Source organism: Euprymna scolopes, chromosome 12 (assembly GCF_053919585.1).
Source record: "Euprymna scolopes isolate OS-2025 chromosome 12, ASM5391958v1, whole genome shotgun sequence".
NCBI classification, from domain to species: Eukaryota; Metazoa; Mollusca; class Cephalopoda; order Sepiida; family Sepiolidae; genus Euprymna; species Euprymna scolopes.
The window spans coordinates 87,850,401-87,871,656 of record NC_136493.1 but is presented as its reverse complement, the minus strand read 5'-3'; the positions used below and the strand labels follow the sequence as shown (position 1 = coordinate 87,871,656).

The window sequence follows — 21,256 nt, the reverse complement described above, 5'->3', positions numbered from 1 at the left end:
CCAAAAATATTTTCCACTTCAGTTTGACGTTAGTGTTTTTCGTTCATCAAAATGAATTCTTACAATATTTTTTATAAACTTGTCTTTGCAGGCGTATATACATTCTAGGATGCGAGCTAAAACTTCCGATCTTCTTAAAGTTCTGAATCGAGCCAGACCAGAACCAAAAGCAGTAGAAAAGAAAACCATGTCGTAAGTGTGACATAATTTCTCCTTTTTTTATCCCCCCCCCATCCTTTTATGTTTCTTTCGTGTTCTTTTCTTTAGCATTTACTTTTAATGACAGATTTATATCATCAGAATTGGTTCTTCTTTTGTCCATTCCTTTTTCTTTTTTTTTTCCCCCATTTGTTAAAGAAAAAACAATTCTAGTTAGTTTCTTTAAAAGATAGAAATTATTTCTATTTACTGATTCCTCTTCAAAATGTTTCCTTTGCAATTGAAACATTAATGATCTGAAAGAATTCCGTTTTCAATCAATACGTCAATACGTGGATTCTAATATTGCCCCCCCTCCCTCCAACACCTTGTGTGCGAAAATGATTTCCTGTTGCTTTGATCTGCTTACTTTGTTTCCTTTCAGCGGCCGAACTTTCAAGGTGAATTCCAACTGAGTTTTCAGCCAGACATTTTGTGTGCTGGTGGAAAGCTGCCCACTGCTGGTATGAGGTCATGAGGAGCTTCTTCTGCAGGATGATCAGTGGAGATCAGCATAGAGAGGAGGAGAAAGAGGATGAGGAGTTGGAAAGCAATCATGGCTGCTGCCTGTTTGCTACGAACGACGATTATTACATCACCCCGACCCCCTTTTTTATACGGGGCCCCTTTGGTCTACATATATGCACACACATACACACACATACAGTTTCCTTTTAATATTCAAGAGGGACCCTGAACCAGCAAATTTTTTTTTTTGATAAAAAAAACAGCAAAAAAAAACTTAACCATTTCTCTTGTCCCTGCTCTCAAATCCATTTAAAGATACAAACTATTTCCCTTCCTCTCTCTTTCTCCCTCCCCTAAACACAAAACAATCTCTCCCATCCCTCACATTTTTTTCTGTTTTAATTTTAAAAGAAAAAAAAAAACCTGTGTATTTTCTTGGTTGAAAATCTGACTTGACAATAAATCCTTTTTACTAAGTTAATCTGACCCTAATCCTTTATAATAATAATAACCGCTCACTGCCCAATCAGCTGATTAAAGTTTGCTACAAAGATTCAACTTCTTTTGTTGTCTTTTCTTTTCATCCCCCTCCACCTCCCGGTCATCATGAATTCTTCACTGACATGCATGATGGCATTTGACATTTCCTCATAATGTGTAATGTTTTTTGAGTTTGTCGTCATCATCTTCGTTGTCGTATGATTGAGGAATGTTGTGCACGTGAATTAATCCTGATTAGTAGCAAAATGATAAGCAGAGTGAAATGCCAAAGATGTCCATCATCCCGGTCCGTTTGCGTTCCCCCATCGCCCGCAGTCCGTCTGCATTCCCCCATATCGCCCGCGGTCCGTCTGCGTTTCCCCTCCCCCCCATCGCCCGCGGTCCGTCTGCGCCCCCCCCCTCGCCCGCAGTCCGTTTGCGTTCCCCCCCATCGCCCGCGGTCCGTTTGCGTTCCCTCCCATCGCCCGCGGTCCGTTTGCGTTCCCCCCATCGCCAGCGGTCCGTTTGCATTTCCACATCATCATTAAACTAGTAATAATGAGTTTAAAAATTCTCAACCGATTAGAAAGCTTCTTTTCAAACATACAACCTTGCAGTAAACTTGTCTGCAAATGTTAGTCAAATTTGTGAATCTGCAAGGATAACTTTTTGGGATACTTATACAGATAAAGACAGATTAAAATCATATTTCCGAATAAAAACCATTATATATATATATATGTATATATATATATATATATATATATGAAGCAAAAATAGGAAAAATTATTGAGTTAAAATTTTATTTAAAGCTAAAAATCAATTATATCATATTCTGAATGAGTCGTCCATTTAAAAAAAAGTGTATATATTTGCCAAATGACCAACTGAATTATCTCCCCTTAAAAGCTTAAAATATTTACTGTTTTAAAGTATCATTAAATCAACAAATATAATTAATTTGTTCATATTCGACAAAAGTTTAAAGTTGATTATTTTCATTCAATTCTCATCAAATTCTATTATAAAAATCTTCATGTTTACGTTTTCATTTTTAAAAATTAGCCTTTTTTTTTTCTACACATTAAATTTTCTGTGTTCATACAGTCAAAATGTAAAATTTTTGATTTTATGGTTTCAAAATTTAAAAATTTTAAGTGTACACTGCACAGTCCTCTTACTATCGCTTTATTTGGTCACTTTCCCTATTTAGTCACACACACACATCTACACATATACATCTTCTATGCTCGTCCAAGAAAGAATAGACAACTTTTTAGTTCTCGACAAAGGAGGCATTGGACCTCGTAATTCACTCTCGTTCGTCCGTTTACACTTTTCTCAATAACTACACCTTGGATTTTTTTTTTTAAATTTTGCATACGCATCAGTCATGGTAAAAGAAAACTTTTGCCGGAACGGATTTTCCAAGATAACTCTGGTTGAATCCCTATCTGCACAAACATTAGTCATGATGCAAGTAAATTTTACACTCATTTTACCCTGCATGCTTGGCTATTTTTTTTTTTTTTTTTTCAAATTATTTTGAAACCTAATGGGATGCATTGAAAAGATGTCGACAGATTTTCTGGCACTGATTTGCATGCGACGAACAAAGAAAGTTGTGAAGAACGTATGATACAAACCACAAATGTTTTGTCACCATTTTATTATTGCTGGAAGATTTTTTTTTTGAAAATGTAAAGTACAACATATTGAAATTAAAAATTCTAAAGTTGAATAAATATCAAAACTTGTTTTATGGAACGGTTGACAGTTGGAAATAAAGATCTGCTAAAAGAAGCAGAACAGTGTAAGGGCAGAATTATTGGAGGTGATTTCCTTGAATCATTAGAAACTAACAAAAGAACACAGTGATATTTCTGAAAAATCCAAACCATAATTCTACCCTCCAATCGGTAATTAGAACCAAATATTTTCCTCTTTCTGATTTGGATGCTTAAGTAATCAGATGCATTTCTATTAATCAGACCATCTTTATATAGCCTTCACAATTGTGATGCCATTATCAAATGTTTTCATGGTCAAGAAATTTTCAGAATGGTCACTGTTAAATAAGTCTCCCAAAGCAGTTTGCTATCTTTTCAATGGCCTTCCATAGTAACAGCCATATTGGCTCAAACATCAATAAAGGAAATCATATATACTAAAATATGGCCTGTGCATTTTCTTTGATTTGCTTATCCTGGCAACATTTGTATTTGGGTTGCAGAGAACATTATCATAGATTTTCTGTGTGACGTTATTTGATGTCTGATTTATCAACCCTTTATTTAACCTGCTTTATATATTGTTCACACTTGTCTTTGACAAATAATTATTTAAACTTCAGTAAATGTCAGGAACAATCTTCATAAATTGTTTTGCATAGAATTGTTTCAACCCAAACCTGAATTACATAAATCTTCATGATATGTAGAATATTCAGAGCATAGAAAACAAATCTTTCTTGAAGGTAAATGATTAATGAAGATTTTGCCTTACACTTACTGATGCTTACATAATATTACAAATTTGTGTGATTAAATAATCAATTGTTAACTATTCTACACTTTCCCAAATGGATTGTTAACTATTCTGCACTTTCAACTCTGATTTTCCAGGCTTAAATCCAACACACTGTGTCAAAGCTTGCTACTCCAAAATCTGACACCTTACTATATAAATTCATTGCTAAGATCTGAATCAACTTAGCCTCTGAAAAACAGTTTTTTTTTAATTCAAACTGGCAGCATCTTATTTGCATATGAGGTGACGAGAAATCTTGTTACTTCATGAAATCTTCAGCATATAAATAGATGTAGTAGCCTTCTTTTTTTTTTTTTTTCCTTTAGTTTGTCACTGGACACAAGCCGCATAAAATCAAGGTTGTACCAATCTTTAAGGCATTTAATGATAATTATCGTTCTAGTTTTGCACTATTGAGCTATTACAAAAACCTTGTGTTATAAAAGTTTATATTTAAAAACTAAATATATCCCCCCCCCCCGTTTGTTTGTCTCCCACATTTATTGTATTGTTGGTCAGCTTTGTAGCTGGGTTCTCCATGTGTGAGCTCTTCTGCCTGAATCACCAACCACATAAAGCCAGTGAACAATAAAATATGATCAGATTTATGCATTAATACTTTAATTTGTACTCAAATAACCATATTTATTGAATCGCTTGTTGTGGACACTAAGCAACATAAAAAGCCATAGTTTGATAAAATACTAAACTTTTATGGAATAACTAGCTGGATATACTCAGCATTGCCAGGTCAAAGCATATTGTCGGGCAAAGAGTTTAGTCACATACTATTTACACTGAATATCTTGTTACGATTTTCCTAAATGTCGACCACATATTGAATTTATGGAAGCATAAAACACATACATCTTCATCTATAAATATCAAATGGGAAATAACTCGTTCATAGCTTAAATAAATAAACCTTCTATTTTTAAATGCAACTTCTAATGTTGGTTAATAATAAATTAAAAATAGATTAAATAAATCGACTTTATTTATTGTTAAACAGAACAAATAAAGCAATTCTATTTCTAATAACCATTAATAACATCAAACTAATTAATAAAATAGATTTTCTTTAATATGCAAATGACGTAACTTTAATGCAGATTTCCTTTGAATAAAAAGTATATATATATATATTTATATATATATATATATATATATATATATATATATATATATAAATAAATAATGCTGGAATAAAAGTTCGTTCTCAGTATGGAAATTTATTTGTGAAACTGTGTATCTTTTGTACATATTAAATTTTTAATAAACAGACAAGAATACAGCTTTATTATAATAGATAATTTAATTTGTTGCTAACTGAACAAAACCAAATCAAACCAAATTCTCAGTTAAGACATTGAAAAAACAAAACGTTTGACCATTTTCTGTTGTGAGCTGCATCCAAGAAGCAGATCTAAGTAAAATCTTTAAAAAGGATTAAAAAAAAAAATTGTTACTGCAGCTTTGGCATTCTCCCTCCTCTAACAAAAAGTGTTAAGAAATAAACAAAGAAAAAGTGGAAATAAGTTGAGCAGCACAAAAGTATAGAAACTGAGGTTATTAGAAAGATAATGAGAAAGCTGGATAACCAAGGTGCACAAAGGCATTCTAAAATAGGATTGTTAATCAAGGTGTGGCAATAGCTGGGACAAAAGATTGAATGTAAAGGCTAATATATCAAGAGTTTAGACACTTTTAGGAGTGGGGGTGATTCTACAACAGTTTAGTCAGTTTTGAGTTTGCAACTGTTTCCAGTTTGGGATAGCTCATGACAGGTTATGATTTGGACCAGATAGGAGCACTTTAGGAGGCTGAGATAAGATGAATTAATCAGCTGATGAATATGACCTTGACAGACGACTAAGATGTGGACATTAGCATTATTATGCATGCACTCAAAGCCCCACAGATATCAAACTGCATCAGAGTTTGTTTTGGGTTGTTTTATTTTTTATACTTATGAACCAGTGGTTACCTTCGACAATTGCCAATGTGAGAGACAACGACACAGCCAGAACTAAAATGGAAGTTGAAAGAGAAAAAGGCCATGGAAACAGTGTTGGGTCGACGATTGTGGAGAGGGTGCACATGGTCTCATATAACTATGAATCTGGTTTATTAGTTATACCATATTTGAATCAGATAAAATAACTGGTTTCTGCTCAGCAAATCCACGATCTCAGACGAAAAACCAGCATCCTTCCACCTGCATTACTGGAATGAATCGGACAATGATGGCCTTCTAGTAGCAAAAGATCTCCCAGCAGCCTTTGAACTCTCCCAGAAAGACTGGGTAACACTCCACTGGGCCCAAGCGAAGATTGCTAAAATGCGGGACAACCAGCATGAAGGCTATTTACAGGATGCTGTGTCCCTATGGCGGCATTGACATGCAGACTGCCTGATAATGAAATGAAGCACTATGATGAGTAAATTCTTTGACAAGATCATGAAATTTTTTTTTTTTTTTTTTTTTTTTTTTTTTTTAAGCCAGACACCCATGTCGCTGTTACTCTAATAAGGTGTCAACAACAATGTACGTAAAAGATACCTTAAAGAATTGTTACCTATGCCTTTAACTTCCACCGCTACTGCTTCTCACTACCTGTAACACTAGTGGAAAAGGTAAAAATAATGGAACTCTAAACAAATGCACACACATACATGCTAAGAAACATTCAAACACATACCAAAATATTAGGTTTATCAAACTTTATAGGATTTTTGTACAGTAGAACCCAGGTTACGATGTGGAATACAATGTTTTTCTGGCCCCTGGTCATGGTATTTGCTCTGCCTTACAATGTGTATTATATACTGCACTGTATTTTGTTACTAATTTGTAATGCCGTATCCCGTAACGATCTACTATAACAATAAAATGTTTTAAGACAACAATGTTGTTCACTTCTAAATTATTTGGCATCATATGCTAAATCATGACCCTTGCAGCCTTTCTCATTGGAAAGATGGTTAAAAGACTGTTAACCTCAGAAAGAAGTTACTATAGCCACTTCTGGTTGGAAAAAAAGAAATCTATAAGCCAACACGATGGATAATTACAGATTTTAGGAGCTTTATGTATGTGAGCAATGAATGTGTGAATTGTTAACGAGTAGTGGTTGGCTGTGGTAAAGATAGGTTTACAGAACATTGGTTCTGCAGGCATATCTTTACCACAGCCAACCACTCAAATTGAAAGATTTTCCTATTTTTCTTTGTTTTGCTCTTTAAAAAAATAGTTATCATGGATTACATCTACAGGACGATCGTAGTGTGATATAAGATCGCATATAGCTCAGAGTAAATAAGCATTTATCAAACTTAACTGAGTATTATGATCCAATATCGTCATGCTTAAGACTAGACGATGCATTCTTAAAAGTGTATGTTTGGTCTGTCTTGTTATATAGCTGCTGAAGCTGGATTGTCGGCCCCAAAATGCATAAACGTATTAATAACGCAGAAGTTTGGTTTCTGAGACAAACGTTAGGGGTTGTTTGGAAATATTGCATTTCTAACAAGGAAATTTACTGTTAAAGAGGCATCAAACATCTAGTATTAACTGGTAGAATGCTAGGATAAAAAAAGCAAGGTCAATCAAGACGCACTTTGGATGGAATTATTGTCAAAAGTCAAGCTGATTCAAGCTATCTAAAGCCACCCGCATTGGAGATCTGTGGTTGCTGACGCTGTTAAATGGCAAGGCCGCTGGTGATGCTGAAAACGAATGAAAATAAAATTTAATGGACCAAATTGTCAGATAGACAAAATTATGATCAGTATTTTTAAAAACTTATTTCTTTAACATTAGAAAATTTAATACATGTTGATTTATTAAAGAATTTGAAACATATACAATCAAAATAGCTTCTTTCTTTTTTTTTCTTGTTTTACGACTAAATTGATTGGGTTAAATTTCTCAAATTTTCAATGTTCAAAGGGCGAGAACTCTCTTGTACCCATTGCTTCTTGCTCTTCTATTTTAAAGTCTTTAGTTTCATTTCATCTGCGATTTGATCTTCCATTTCAGCAATTTCTGTGTGAAAATCGTCCCTGGAAGAAAATTGGGGGAAAAAAATAAATAAATAATAAAAAACGTCTGAATAATTGAATGCAAACATTTTCAAAGGGAACTCCATTCTTATTTTTACTAACATTTAGCAAACAAATCGATGTTAACATTTAAATGTTTTTTAATGTCACTCAAGTTTTGAGATGAGGATTGATTATTCGTATTATTTGGATTCTTCCAACTACTGTTCTCATCTTGAGTGTGATTTGCACAACGTTTTGGTCAATTGTAACCTCCGATCTTCAGGTGTATTTTGTCAAACGGAACCCTTTATTTAATCCACAGGAGTACTATGCTCTTATTCTGTCAAGCATGACTGGGTAGAAGTCCTAAGCAGCCCACAATTGTATGAGTAAGGTTAAAAGAACATCAAAAAGTCGTAATAGTTGGAGAAATTGAAAAGTCATATATGGCTGATCACATATGGAGGAAAGCGAGAAACCATCTATGGTTATGGGATGAAGTAAAAATTATAGATAAGAAGAGTGGAGAGTAAGACAACTGAAAGAAGCAAAGCATATGGTCGGTGACAATCACTTCCTAGGCAGAATTTAACACAATATGGGAATTGTTAATTAAAAATAATAGATTATATATATATATATATATATATATATATATATATGTAGCAATAAATACTATTATAAGTAGTAACGTTGTACATCTTTTTTAAAAAAAAAAGTTTAAAACTCCTTAAAAAGGTTTCTGAATTTTTGAGATGAGGATTGGTTATTCATATTAGTTTGGATTCATCAGACTACTGTTCTCATCTTGAGTGTCATTTTCACAACGTTTTGGTCGATGTAACCTCCGACCTTCTTCAGGTATATGTTGTCAAACTCGAAAATGTTTCTGTCGAATTCGGGAATTTAGATGAAATTTCGAGCGGAACCCTTTATTTACTTCACGGGGGTAGCATGCTCTTGTTCCGTCAGCCATGACTGGATAGAGATCCCAAGTAATTTGCAATTGTATTTTTCGGTCGCCCACACTAAGAAGTGAACTTCCAACCTTCAGGAGAATATTACTTTTTGCAATTGATTTTTCCGAGTACTCAAATTCATACTAGAATCGTCCATTAGGGGATAAAGTACTTAGTAAAATTCAGTTGTAAGGTTACACTCTTCTGGAGGTTGAAGGTTAAGTTTTCAGTGCAAATGACACTAAAAATACAATTGTGAATTACTTTGGACTTTTTACTCCGTCATGGCTGATGGAATGAGAGCATGATACTCTCGTCGATTGAATAAAAGGTTTCATTTGAAATTCCATGCAGATTCCCAAGTTTGACACGATACGCCTAAAGAAGGCTGAAGCTTACATCAGCCAAAACATTGTGAAGATGAGAACAGTAGCTTGAAGAATTCAAATAATATGAAGTTTATTTGTAATTAAATTCTAAACATTTTTCTATTTCCAGATCGACAGTACAATCAGTTCTAAACAAGTTGAAACATTAAGTCATGACTACGGCTGTGACAACAGCATATTCTTTTCATTGGTTTGACTCTTGGATATATATCCGTAAATATCTTATGTTTTTATATAGACTGATGTGGTTCTCAGTTGATTGACTGTGTCTTAATGTGTCGGATATATACTTGAGTCAAAAGAATGAAAAGAATATGCTGTTGTCATGGCCGTAGTCATGACAGAATCAGTGGAAGAAAAACTTGTCATGAGATGAAAATAAATTTAAAAAGTTGTTTTGAAAAATATTTTTAAGAAAGTTTGCATCCAACGGCAAAGAACGTAAATATTTGCATGGTACAATGTTGTTGTCTTAAATAGAAACGAAAGAGTGCTTGTACATTATAAGTGGATTTCTAAAAAAAGTCAAAATAATGTATTTTAAGCAAAAACACCAGTACATACTTCAATATGTTGAAATTAGTAAAAATTGTAAAAGTTAGAAAAATTATAAGCATTTTTTTTACATTCTTTGGAATTTTTACTAATTTCCACATCACACGCATATAGGTACTTGTGTTTTTACTTAAAATACATTATTTTGACTTTTTGGGAAATCCACTTACAAGCGCTGATAAAAATAACAACAAAAACAAAGAATAATCCGTAGAGTAAATATGGTATTGCGGTGACTGCTGAAATGAAAATGAACAAATTATGAAAGAATGAACACAACAATGCTTGGACTAATCAGTCATAATGCATCTAGTTTAGAGTAGGATAGACAGGAAATAACCAACGACCCCCCCCCCCTCCGATTCTCCACAATTTGGGGGATCTTTTTTCCTAACTTGTAAAGTTTGTTTATTTTTTTTTTTTTTTAATAAATCAAAATGTAAAAATGTTTTATTATTATTATTAGCAACAGATCATAGCGGATTTTAATTTCTGTAAAGTATGTCAATTACAGAAGAAATAAAACTAAAACAAAATAATCTACGTAATAATTTTGTCATTGGAAATATTTAAATTCATTTTAGGAAAAAAAATCACAGTTAAAATACTTATGCTTGGGTTTGAACTCATAATCTCTGCCTTTATGTATGGTATGATAATCAGTTCAACCACCAAATCAATTCTCTGTCTACAAAGGATTGTGTAAAAAAAAGAAAAAAGAAAAAAGTGGTAACTGTTGTATGACTACATGATTCAAAGACATGCAAAGAAGAAATTATTCTTTCTCTCTTACAATTAAATGTTTGTTAAAAACTATAATAGGAATTTTATTTTGTCTGCCTTCATTTCTTTTTTTTACTTTTTCTTTCTTTTCTCCTTGTCAGCCAAAGACAAAGGAAGAACGGCGGACAAATGAAGATAAAAACTTTAGACGCATTCAGACTTTTTTCTGCCTTCTTTTATATATGATTAATAAAAAATTTAAAATATTGATCAGGATTAAATATAAAAATACATTAAATATTTGCTATAAACTATTGATTTTTTTTTTTTATATGCAGCTTGTAGTTGTAATAGAATATACTACTCACACAAGTGCCAGCGCCTCTGTTTGGCCTGTCACAGGATCAGGGAAGTAAAAAGAAAAAAAAAGAACTTTGTAAATGGATGCTTTACATGTAAGAAGGACAAATTGGAGAGGACAAGGAGTCGAATTTTCGACAACTGAAAGAGATGTTAAGAATCGATGTTGTAAATTACGGTTTCAGTTCAGAGAAGTTGGTATAAATTGGTGAGAATATTGCTCTATTATTATATTGAGCTCTCTAACTGGGGCAAATATGTAATGATGATGCAATTAAATATGTAAACCAAACTGTCTATTTTTCTTTTCTCTCTCTTGGGGTTTTTTTGGAGTTTGAGGTTAGTCAGCCAAAGGTCACAAAAGAAAGAGAAAAAGATTTTCTTTTCCAATTGTCATTAGTAAACATTAACAAAGTCATTGATTATTTAATTAGTACTTAATAATTTGGGTGGCAGTAGTAGGACTTTTGACTATGGGAGTAAGAACTCCTCCACCTTCTTTTATTTATAATTAATAAAAAAATCAAAATATTGATCAGAATTAAATATTGAAAATCGATTGAAAATAAAACTTGTATTTTTAACAACATTCAACGATATTTATATGAATGACAAAAACAATTGTTTTATGTAGGTTGTAGTAAAATGGCTATTGATTACAAAAGTACAGGATTAACTTTACTTTATATATTAGATGTACAGTTGTAGTCGTAGTAATTGTTTGTTTTAGTTTTTATTGTGTAATAAATTCTTTAAGATTTTCAATCGTTCATCTCTTTTTGGTGTTTTTTTTTCTCATAAGCATACAAAGCAAAATGCAAGTGTGCTCGATTTTTACCTGTTGAGAAAATCGTCTTCGTTAAACGTCGCATTTTGACTTTTTTCTTCATCTAAAGAATCGACACTCAATTTGGTCAAACTGCTAAAAACAGATTCATGATCATCTTCCTTCAAGCCAACAGCAAGTTTCTCATTCTGAGACGGACTTAATTGGACCAAATCTGGAACTAAAAAATAATTTCAATCCAATTAATTATTTCGATATTGTTTATAATAGTTTTTGTTTTTCAAAAAGCAATTCTATGTTTCATTTGGAAAAAAATATGTTTGTGTGTTTTTTTTTTTTTTAAATAAAACCAGGATTGTCTTTTGGAACGGGTCTCAATCTGAAATATGAGATGAGCTTTCTGCTTGTCAAGTTGCAGTACTGGAAACCAAAAAACACAAACATAAAAAATGGATTAGACTTACCCGTAGAGGCTTGTTCAGCATTTAATTTCATGGCTTCAATGGAAATAGCATTTTTACTTCTGAAAGAGCAATAAAGGAAAAAAGTACAATTTGGATCAATTATACTTGAGGCACTCTAGAATAAGCAACAATCAAAAGAACATATTTGCCATAACCTTGTTTTTTTTATTTTTTTTAACTTTCAGTTAAATTATAAACAAAATAAGATACACACATGCCTTCACAGATTATTTTTTGTATGAAAAAAGGCTTTGTTTATAAAAAGTTTTACTAATAGTCTAAAAAATTTTATTTTGTTATCATCGTCTCTGTTCATTCTTGAAAGACAACGGATACCTCCTGTGAGGATGACTGCACATATGATTGTGAAACAAGTGTTGCACAATCCCTAACCATTCTTCTCCTGAGTCAGCACTTTATGATTGCAGTAATAAGAAGTCCAGAATGGCTGGAAATAATACCGAGATATAGAGAGAACATACAGCACCTAGTATTCCCAAATGGTCACCCATTTTAACACTGATCAGATTCAATATTGCTTAACTTTGGGGGATCTAATAGGAACCAGTGTGTCAATGTAATTATGCTATATGTGTCTGTGAATATATATATATATATATATGTAGATTTCTTGTTGATTTTTTTTTAAACGATAAATATGGTTAAGGAGCATCTTCGCCTTAAAGCTCATTTTTTACTTAGAAAATCGCCCTTACTTTATTTGGACGTAAATAAATAATATTTATTTATTTATTATTTTTAAAACAGTAATCTACAGTTGATTGAGATTGTCGGACTGACTTCCTCATCTTGGTTGTTATTGTCACAACGTTTCGGCCGTTTTGCCCTCCGCCCTTCGTCAGGTGTTTTGTATCGAACTGGGGAACCGTTTGTTATGAGTCTCGAACCCAACCCTTTATTATTATTACGAGGGTACCGTTTTCGGACTCCAGCTAGGCTTTGGGACATAGTTGCTGACATTTAATCATATTTAATAATAAAGGGTTGGGTTCGAGACTCCTAACAAACGGTTCCCCAGTTCGATACAAAACACCTGACGAAGGCCGGAGGGCAAAACGGCCGAAACGTTGTGACAATAACAACCAAGATGAGGAAGTCAGTCCGACAATCTCAATCAATGAAAACACCTCATCTCAAAAATACAGACAATTACTAAGTAATCTACAGACATGCATGTTTCGAGGTTACTACCTCTCATCAGCATAGCTCGACTGTGTCTCTCTAAGAATCAAACCTTGGACAATGTGTATTATAGATCGGGGTGTTTAACTGTTACTCCGTATATATTGTTATATGCATATTTTTAATTAAAAAAATTATTTACAAAACATTTTCTTTGTAAACTGTGAACATATGAAAAAAATATTTTTAAGGTTCTTCTTCATTAGTGTATCGAAATTTGAAAGTTAAAATATTGAATTTCAAGTGAAACCAATGATATCTATTGAATTGTTATGTCACAGTAATGAACATATCCAAAAATTATGAAAAACACAATAATGAACATATCCAAAAGTAAAATTAAAAAAAATAAGGTAAAAAATGAATTATTAATGAAAATAGTTTCCGAAGACAACTAGTGAAAATTGAGTTTTGCAAAAAAAAAAAAAAGAAAAAAAAGAAATTGGAGAGTTCTAATTGTAACAAAAGGTAGGTAAATATTTATTAACAAAACATTTTCTGTGTAAACTGTGGAGAATTAAAAAAAATCATTTTCAAGGTTCTTCTTCATTATTGTAGCGAAATTTGAAAATTGAAATATTGAATTTCAAGTGAAACTAATGGAATCTATTGAATTGTCATTTCACAGTAATAAAAATATCCAAAAATTATGAAAAACGATACGGTAGAAAATTAATTATTAATGAAAATAGTTTTGCAAAATATGAAACTGGAGAGTTCTAATTGTAACTAAAGGGAGGTAAATTTTTTTCTGAAAACAAAAAATCTTTGGGCAATTTAGCAAAACCTAATTTTCACTAATTGTCTTTGAAAACTGTTTTCATTAAGAATTCATTTTCATCATGTAAATTGATCAAGTAGTTTTATTTTTTATAAATAAAATAATGTTTAAGTGATTAATGGGAATTCATAAGCATTACAAGTCTGAATTATGTTGAGTTATTTCCCTTGTTTTCTGAAATTGTTTTCAATATGGTGTCACAAAACAGTCGCTTCTCGGTTAGCCATAAAATTTGATTTTCTTATTTACAAAATAAAAGTACTTTATCAATTTACTTGATTTTTGGAATACGATATTGTCTTTCTTTCTGGATTATGTACATCATACAGATGTTTTTTGTTTTGTTTTGTTTTTTCATGAAAGGGAATTCTGGATTAGCACCAAAACGTAAAATTTTCATTTATTTTAGAAATTAAAAAGTTAAAATAAAAACGGATTCAGGTTTGAGGTCAGCAATATAAAACGGCCTCCATTCATTTCTGGGCAACATTGTAGATGCTTCTTAGAAATATTATATTTGAGGCCATTTGTCCCTATTAGCATGAAAGTTAAGATATTTTCAAGAATTTTCACGACTTTTTTTTTACTGAAAGAAAATGGAACTTTTATACGAAGGGCGTGCAATAAGTAATGCCCCTGACCCACTTCCAGTTGTCTGATCTAGCTGAAATTTTGCATGTGCAATGAGCTGTATCCCTACGGGTTATGTGGCAAATTACAGCTCTGAACTAATTGTGGTTTCTGTTTTACAGGTGTTTGAACTGAGTCAGGTGTGAAATGGAGCCTGTTGAATGTCGAGCAGTGATCTGGTTTTTGTATTTGAAAGGATGCACACCACAGGAGACTTTTGATGAAATGAAATAAACTTATGGTGATAATGCCCCATCATATGACTTTGTAAAACGCTGGCATCGTGAATTCAAACATGGCCAGAAGTCTGTGGAAACAGTTCCAGGACCTGGTCGCCCCCTTCTGCCATTGATAAGGCATCTGTCCATCAAGTTGAGGCTGCCAGTTTGGAAGATCGGCACATTACTATTTGCCAAATAGGCCAAGATGTCAAGATTAGTACAGGGTCTGTGGAAACTATCATTCATGACCATTTGCATATGCATAAGGTGTCTGCCAGATGGATTCCCAGGTTGCTCACACAATTTCAGAAGCGAGAATGCGTCATGTGCTCGAGGATGAATTTGGAGATGTTCCAAAAAGATGAGTCAAAGTTTTTCAAAAGACCGATTACACAAGATGAAACCTGAGATCAAAGCCCAGTCAATGCAGTGAAAGCACTTGGACTCACCACCTTCAAAGAAGGCAAGGTTGCAGCCCTCCACTGCCAAGGTCATGCTCACAGTCTTCTGAGACCAGGACGGAGTAGTGATGACAGATTTCCTGGCAAAAGGTACTACAATTACAGGAGCCTATTATGCTTCACTTTTAAGGAAATTAAAATCAAGAGGCGGGGCAAGATTAGCAAAGGTACCCTCCTGCAGGACAATGCTCCGGTCCACAACTTGCATGTCACCAGATCAGAAGCACGGGCATGTGGTTATGAAATCCTATCCCATTCTCCCTACTCTCCTGACCTTGCACCCTTTGACTTTCACCTCTTCCCAGCCATGAAGTTGTTTTTGAAAGGAAAGCGTTTCCCAGATGATGCAGCCTTGATTTCTGAAGTCACGTCGTGGTTGGAGGACCAACCTGAGGTGTTCTACAAAAACGATCTCCAGAGCTGCCTGCATCAGATGATGGGAGAAATGCATAACTCTGGGTGGTTCCTATGTAGAGAAAGAGTAATGACTGTGCCAAGTTTCGTTGCTCTACTGCTATGGGAAGCGAGTCAGAGGCATTACTTATTGCATGCCCTTCGTAGTTTTGTTGTTTTTTTTTAAACTTCAGCCAAGTCATGTTTAACTGCAAGAGTCAAAGCATGATAAGCAAGGTTTTATGGAATTCTTCCCTTCGAATATATAAAATTAAGTTAGTCGGATTTCCAAGTCAGACCTAAATGTGTGTGTGTGTAAAATGGCACTAACCTTATTCGAGTTTAACTGGCTTCTTCGAAAGGATGAAGTGCCATAGAAGTATGAAATTCCCAAGCAGTTCCCACTTGCGTATATAAGTCAGACCTAAATAACAATGCATCTCACAAATCAATATTTAATTCTATCTAGTCAATTTGATTTATGATTGTTGTACCATGTCCTTTGCTTGAGTTTCTTTAAAAATATTTATTCCGGTCTGGAAGATTGATAAAATGCAAACATTTTTCAATTATGACCTTAAAAGCAAAAATTAGCTTAACTTATTAATAAAAAAATAATTTTTGCTTTATTTTCGCTATCAGATAAACGATTGTATTTTTTCACTAAATAATAGACTATTCATTTCTTATAATTATTTGAATTGTATAACTGGAGGTAAAAAGTTTTCCTTTTAAAGAACTATTTAAACTGTTGTTTTAGTATAATAATGCAAGCAGAAGACACAGCATTGATAAACTGTGTGTTAATTCAAATAATGCCAGGGAGATAACTCCTATTTTAGCTTGAAAATTAAAATAAGAGTTATCGCCCTTACACAAGCATTTCTTTTTCTGTATAATAAATAGGATTGTATGTGATTTACAGATTATCATTAAAAAGTTGACATTAATGAATCCTTGGCAATGCCAGGTGTTGTTTTCACTATTTTTTATTCTAACCGACTTCAATTTTTTTTACAATGGAATCACTATTTATCAAGGCCCGGAGACCACTCGAGGATAAGGGTTCATGAGTGCAAGGTGATCAGTGATCGTTTTTGGTGGAAATTGGGAAGAATTTGATTATTTAAGAGGATGGCTCAACAAGAATTTGTTTATATTGGACATGAAGACGACCATGTTGTTATCAGCTGGAAAGCAGGCCAGTGGGGCAGCAATAATGGTTGATACTTACTGATTTGATTGTTTAAAATGAATTCTTTTCATTTCTAAACTGCTTGAAGTTGAAATCGAAGCTGAGTTAGGGTGTAAAGCATCGCTTCTTGGAGAACAGAAATTCTGCTGTTTGGTTCCGTCATCCGGGTGTTCTGGTGGGCGAGGTATGATGTATTTCTTGGTCGGACTCGGATTTCTTTTCAGTTTTACACCTGCATCATGAATGGGCTCAGAGCCCGAACTATGCAGCAATCCATCTGCAGGGTACAACTCAGAGTTGCACATGTAAAATATTGTGTTCATTTTATCATGGGTTGCGGGAGTCTCTTCTGAGTTCTCAGGAGGATTGACCCCAGTAGTCAAGGGAACAGAATTAGAAGATGAGCGATTCACATCTGAGGAGCTTATAGTGCATATGTGGCTGGTTGTATTTGCTTCCATACACGTTGGTATGATTTGTGTCGAAGGTGAAGGAGAGTTCTGTTGCTCAAAGTTGATTTCATTTTCTGTTTGATCTGTATCAAATGGCGCTAGAGAGACGACCTCCTCATCCTCAGAGTCCAAACTAAAAGAGTTTGATTCATTATTAAGCATCATTTGATGGAAGAGTGATTTATACTCTTTGTCTTGAGGGTCACTTATTGGAGGGCTCCTTGTTCTTGTTTCACTTTTCTGTCTTTTTGGTGTATCGCTCATAGAGAGAAGAGAAGTAGATATACTCTCTTGAGCATCAAATTTTGCGGAAACTGGAGGTTTTGGCGTGCTCTCTATATATATAACACCAGAGATATTCTCCTTGCCATCAAATATTGGAGGAACTGAAAATTTTGGTGTGCTTTTCATAGACAAAAAAGGAGTATCAGAGTAAATTTCATGGTTATCCGGTATTGTGGGTATTGGATACATTGACATATTATTCATAGAATTAATAGGCGTATTGGTGGTACTCTTTTGAATGTTAGTTATAACAGGAATTGGAGATACTGGTGGGTACTTCACAGACATAACAGGAGTATCTCTAATATCTTCTTGCGTGTTAATTATTGCATCAACTGGGGATTCTAATATGCTTCTTACAGAATGAATAGGAGTATCTCCGATATTTTCTTGGGTGTCAATTATTGTAGGTATGCTCCTAACAGATATAGTGGAGTTATCTTCTTGGGTGTCACCTGAAGAAATTAGTGTGTTTCTCAAAGATGAAACAGGAGTATAAGAGATCCCTTCCTGACTATTAATTATTCTGTGATCTTGAGATTTTGGAATGTTCTTCTCAGAAAAAATAGAATTATTAGAGATACTCTGCTGGGTACTAGTTATTGTGACTGGAGACACTAATGTACTCTTTGCAGTAAGTACAGGAGTATCAAAGAGACAAGGTTGGCTGTTGTCGATTGTAGGAATAGGTGAGTATGTTTTATTCTTTGATGTATCTTCCTTTGAGAGTACAAAAAGGGATGAACTATTTTTAGTTGTTGTTGCAATTTCAAGAGGAGTTTTTTGCATGTCTGACATTGGCATGGCAGATTTACTCCTTTGCAGATTTCTTGGTGAGAAGACAGGAATCTTGGAGAGATTTTCATTTGAGTCGATTTGGGAAAGTCTTGGAGTCAATGCATCAGTGATTTTCATTTCCGGTTTGAAACTTGCAGGAATTGCTGATGCACTTTTAGATCGAGGAGGGTCTTTAAATGGATGCACAGCTGTGGCATGTTTCACGTGAAAGTTGACATCTTGCTTTGGAGTAATTTCTGTGGAATTGCTGAGGGAAGAATGGTTTTTATGTTTCTTTATTAATTTGGGAACTGAAGACTTTCTATCAGTTCTTGGAGTATTTGTTGTCGAATAAATGGATATGTTTTGAAAATTATCAATGGCATCAGTTCGGCTTGAGATGCGAGATTCAATTTTTTCCTTTTGCCTCTCTTCTATAGAGTGCATAGAAAGAGTAGAACCTGTTGCGGACCTCATAGAACTGGCGTGTTCTTCTGATCGAACCGATAAGATGGTTTTACTTCTTGGAGAATATTTTACTGAATGGATAGGAGCCACCAGAATATCTTGGATTGTTTTTGCCATAAAATCAGGAGACAAACTTTTATTTCTTTGTAAACTCCTTGCAGAATTTGATTGTCTCTCTTCATCAGTTGCTGAAATTTCTGGCATGGTTTTACTTCTGTGTGTGTTCCTAGCAGAACAAACAAGAGAGGGAGAATTCATTTGTGTAGATGATGAAGTTTCACTTCTAAAAGAGCTGACCACTGAATGGATCGACGTCCGGCTTTTCCCCTCCAGATTATATGGAAATATTGGTTCGTATTCTTCTTCACATTGTGACACCGTTGCATTGTTGTTTAAACATGCCAATATTTGAGGTGTTTCTGACAATTCAAGTGGTGAAACCATTCTTTCCACACCCTGATTGTACAATGATTGCGATGCAGGAAAATTTCCAACTTCCTCAGTAGACATTGACGTTGAAGACTTCTCGTCTTTAATTGTATTTGGTGAAGAATTGAAAGCAGGAGGCAACACATACTGAGCCTCTCCAATTGAAACAGAGCCACCACTTGTATTGCTATTTTGATCTGGTCTTGACCAATCAGACAATGAATCACTTGGATGAAATTGATTCTCTGCTAAATTTTGGCTGATACTTTGGTCTGGATGCCAGGAACATGGGCTCATTTTATAAACTGAAAAAATAATGGATAAGAGAATGTTATAGTTTGCTTGAAGCATTGTGTGTTTTGTATAGATAGGTTTGATGTTTAGAAAACGATATGACAATGCAATGCGAGGTTATGGGCATCGGATTAATTCAACAAATATCTAGATGAGAAACGTGAAGAAAAAATATATAAAAAGACATTATGTAATAAATAGGCTCCCTCTATTGAACTAGAAAAAACCTCACACCTGTCAATATCCTATATCATTACAAAGCCACCATTCGCCTCTGCATGAAGTATTTTGATTACATGTGAGTTCTAGCATCTGTTTCATCACCACAATGTTGCATCCATGAACTTGTTTTACAAGTACTTTAATGGAATGTTGCACTATGGACCCCTTGACGTAAATACACGTGAGTGACCCAACAATAAGCAAAACAAAAAAAAAAAACCCAAAAAACTATTTCATTGTTGTCGTCCCTAGATGCCGGAAGGCTTTCTACTCTAATAGTTGCTTTTCTCAGACTGATAGCTTTTGAAATTTCCTCTCTTCTGTCAGGATTGTACAAACATGCAAAAATTTAATGTAATGTGAACAAAAATCTTGCTACACAACTCCCCACTTAGGATATCCCTGTAAGTATGGTTCCTAATTAACAGTAGCCAGGCCCTTATGTCTCAGCCTCAATATGTCTTGCTTAGGGTAAGTTTACGTAAAAAGAAAAACAACTTTTTTTTTTCTATTTACTATTTTTTACATCTTAAATCAATCATGTATTAAGCGATGTCCAAATTATTTTGATATTTCAAGGTGAATTACCTCCTTTTCAAAGTGTTTCATACTGGATCCTAGAATATCAACATAATTTTTAGTGTATCGTCTTCCAATCTAACATATAAGTACATAATAAAGTTTTTATGATATTTTGTTTCTTTTTACGAGCAGTTTTAGACATTGGAACAAAAGTATAGAATCACCAATTGTTGTAAATGCTTTCAAACAAACAAAAGCAGCGAAACAATGTGTGCTGATGAATTCATATAATTTTCAGAATGCTTAAAAGAAAAGAATGCGATGAACTTACGTGTGTAACTGACTCTCATTTCATTGTCTGATCTGTTGTTGCTCTTACGTCTTTCACGTGGACTGACTTCATTCTGGCTTGTTGCATCCTTGCCAAGGCCAGCCATCAAGAAACTCGGCTGTTGTTCATCATTTTGGCCGTGTTGGTATTTGATAAGATGAGAAACCATTTGCAACGATTTACTGGGAGTTGTGGTCAGATTTGAGGGACGTGCAGGTCTGCAGGGCAAAGATCGACAAGGAGTAAAGGTTTTTATTGCTTAGTTCATACTTTTTTTGTGTGGTTTGTATATGAAAATAATGACACACACATAAAATGATAGCGCCCACACACACACGTAAAATAATGAGAGATACACACATAAAATGCTAATGCACACACATGCACATAAAATGACATGCACACACACACACACACACAGATAAAATGATGATACACATGTACACACACAGAGAAAATGGTGACTCACATACATAAAAGGATAACACAAACATAAAATGATAACACACACACACACATAAAATCGTGACACACACATAAAATAATGACATAAATACATATAAAATGATAACACACACACACACACATAAAATGATAACACACACAAAAGGATAGCATACACATACATTA

At 33.9% G+C, this 21,256-nt stretch overlaps 2 protein-coding genes across 7 annotated transcripts in view; one reads left to right on the top strand and one right to left on the bottom strand.

Moving 5' to 3' along the window:
* The window catches only part of LOC145291405 (actin-related protein 2/3 complex subunit 2-like), a 117,192-nt gene extending 115,968 nt beyond the window's left edge, over positions 1-1,224 (top strand). The window contains exons 10-11 of the mRNA XM_080137212.1: positions 92-192; positions 584-1,224. Coding sequence (XP_079993338.1) covers positions 92-192; positions 584-614 — 132 coding nt within the window. The 3' untranslated portion in view covers positions 615-1,224. The remainder of the gene's footprint in view (positions 1-91; positions 193-583) is intronic.
* Positions 1,225-7,502: 6,278 nt separating this feature from the next.
* The window catches only part of LOC145291402 (uncharacterized), a 66,520-nt gene continuing 52,766 nt past the window's right edge, over positions 7,503-21,256 (bottom strand). For 5 of the 6 annotated variants that reach the window (XM_080137203.1, XM_080137207.1, XM_080137206.1 and 2 more), the window contains 5 exons: positions 20,627-20,844; positions 16,886-19,562; positions 11,963-12,021; positions 11,550-11,718; positions 7,503-7,743 (listed from right to left, as the gene is read on the bottom strand). In XM_080137203.1, the coding sequence (XP_079993329.1) occupies positions 7,668-7,743; positions 11,550-11,718; positions 11,963-12,021; positions 16,886-19,562; positions 20,627-20,844 (3,199 nt within the window). In that variant the 3' untranslated portion in view covers positions 7,503-7,667. The remainder of the gene's footprint in view (positions 7,744-11,549; positions 11,719-11,962; positions 12,022-16,885; positions 19,563-20,626; positions 20,845-21,256) is intronic. The other variant, XM_080137208.1, reaches the window with a different exon arrangement.